The sequence below is a fragment of the Nanorana parkeri genome, unplaced genomic scaffold (assembly GCF_000935625.1).
Source record: "Nanorana parkeri isolate BGI_ZX_2015 unplaced genomic scaffold, ASM93562v1 scaffold2766, whole genome shotgun sequence".
Lineage (NCBI taxonomy): Eukaryota > Metazoa > Chordata > Amphibia > Anura > Dicroglossidae > Nanorana > Nanorana parkeri.
This window is the reverse complement of record NW_017309034.1, coordinates 104,693-105,470: the sequence shown is the minus strand read 5'-3', so window position 1 is coordinate 105,470 and position 778 is coordinate 104,693. Positions and strand designations below refer to the sequence as shown.

The 778-nt window shown below is 57.5% G+C and overlaps 1 protein-coding gene across 1 annotated transcript in view; it reads left to right on the top strand.

Annotated features, from left to right (window-relative positions):
* The window catches only part of VAC14 (Vac14, PIKFYVE complex component), a 36,536-nt gene that overhangs the window by 2,928 nt on the left and 32,830 nt on the right, over positions 1–778 (top strand). The window contains exon 4 of the mRNA XM_018574147.1: positions 670–778. This exon is cut by the window's right edge and continues 9 nt beyond it. Within this exon, the coding sequence (XP_018429649.1) occupies positions 670–778 (109 nt within the window). The remainder of the gene's footprint in view (positions 1–669) is intronic.

The window sequence follows — 778 nt, the reverse complement described above, 5'->3', positions numbered from 1 at the left end:
GGGGGGGGTAAATGGGGTTCACTGACTGACGCTCTCGTCCCCCCCCAGACAGCTCTGCCTCCTGCTGAACGCCGAGAACATTTTCCACTCCATGGCGGACATCTTGCTGCGGGAGGAGGACCTGAAGTTCGCCTCCACCATGGTGCACAATCTCAACAGCATCCTGCTGACCTCCTTAACCCCCGAGTAAAATGGGTTGGTCTTGTATGGGGCCCACAGGTTGCGGGGGTGGGTATGTATGGGGTCCGCAGGGTGCGGGTATGTATGGGGCCCGCAGGGTGCGGGTATGTATGGGGCCCGCAGGGTGCAGGGGTGGGTATGCGTGGGGCCTTGCAGGGTGCGGGGGTGGGTATGTATGGGGTCCGCAGGGTGCATCCTGAGATTGTAGTCCATCCGGGGGGGCGGAGCTTGGAGCGGTGACTACGACACACACAGGGACCATGGGGAACAGACGTAGTCACCCTCCAGAGGGAAGGACAGTGTCAGAGATGATTGGAGGAGCCGAGTGACACAAATAAGATACATTGTTGCTCGGAGTTCGGGGACTCGGAGGGATATTTAGGATGGATCTCCGGAGGTTACTGTCACTTTAAGTGACCTGCAGATTGAAGCTCCTCCCTCTATGTGTAGATACAATGTAACAATGTTCCTTCTGACTTCCTGTTACAGGAGAGCTGTGATCTGTTCTGCTGTCTGTACCGCTCCTGGTGTCACAGCCCCGTGGCCACCGTGTCCCTGTGTTTCCTCACTCAGAACTACAAGCACGCGTACCACCTCA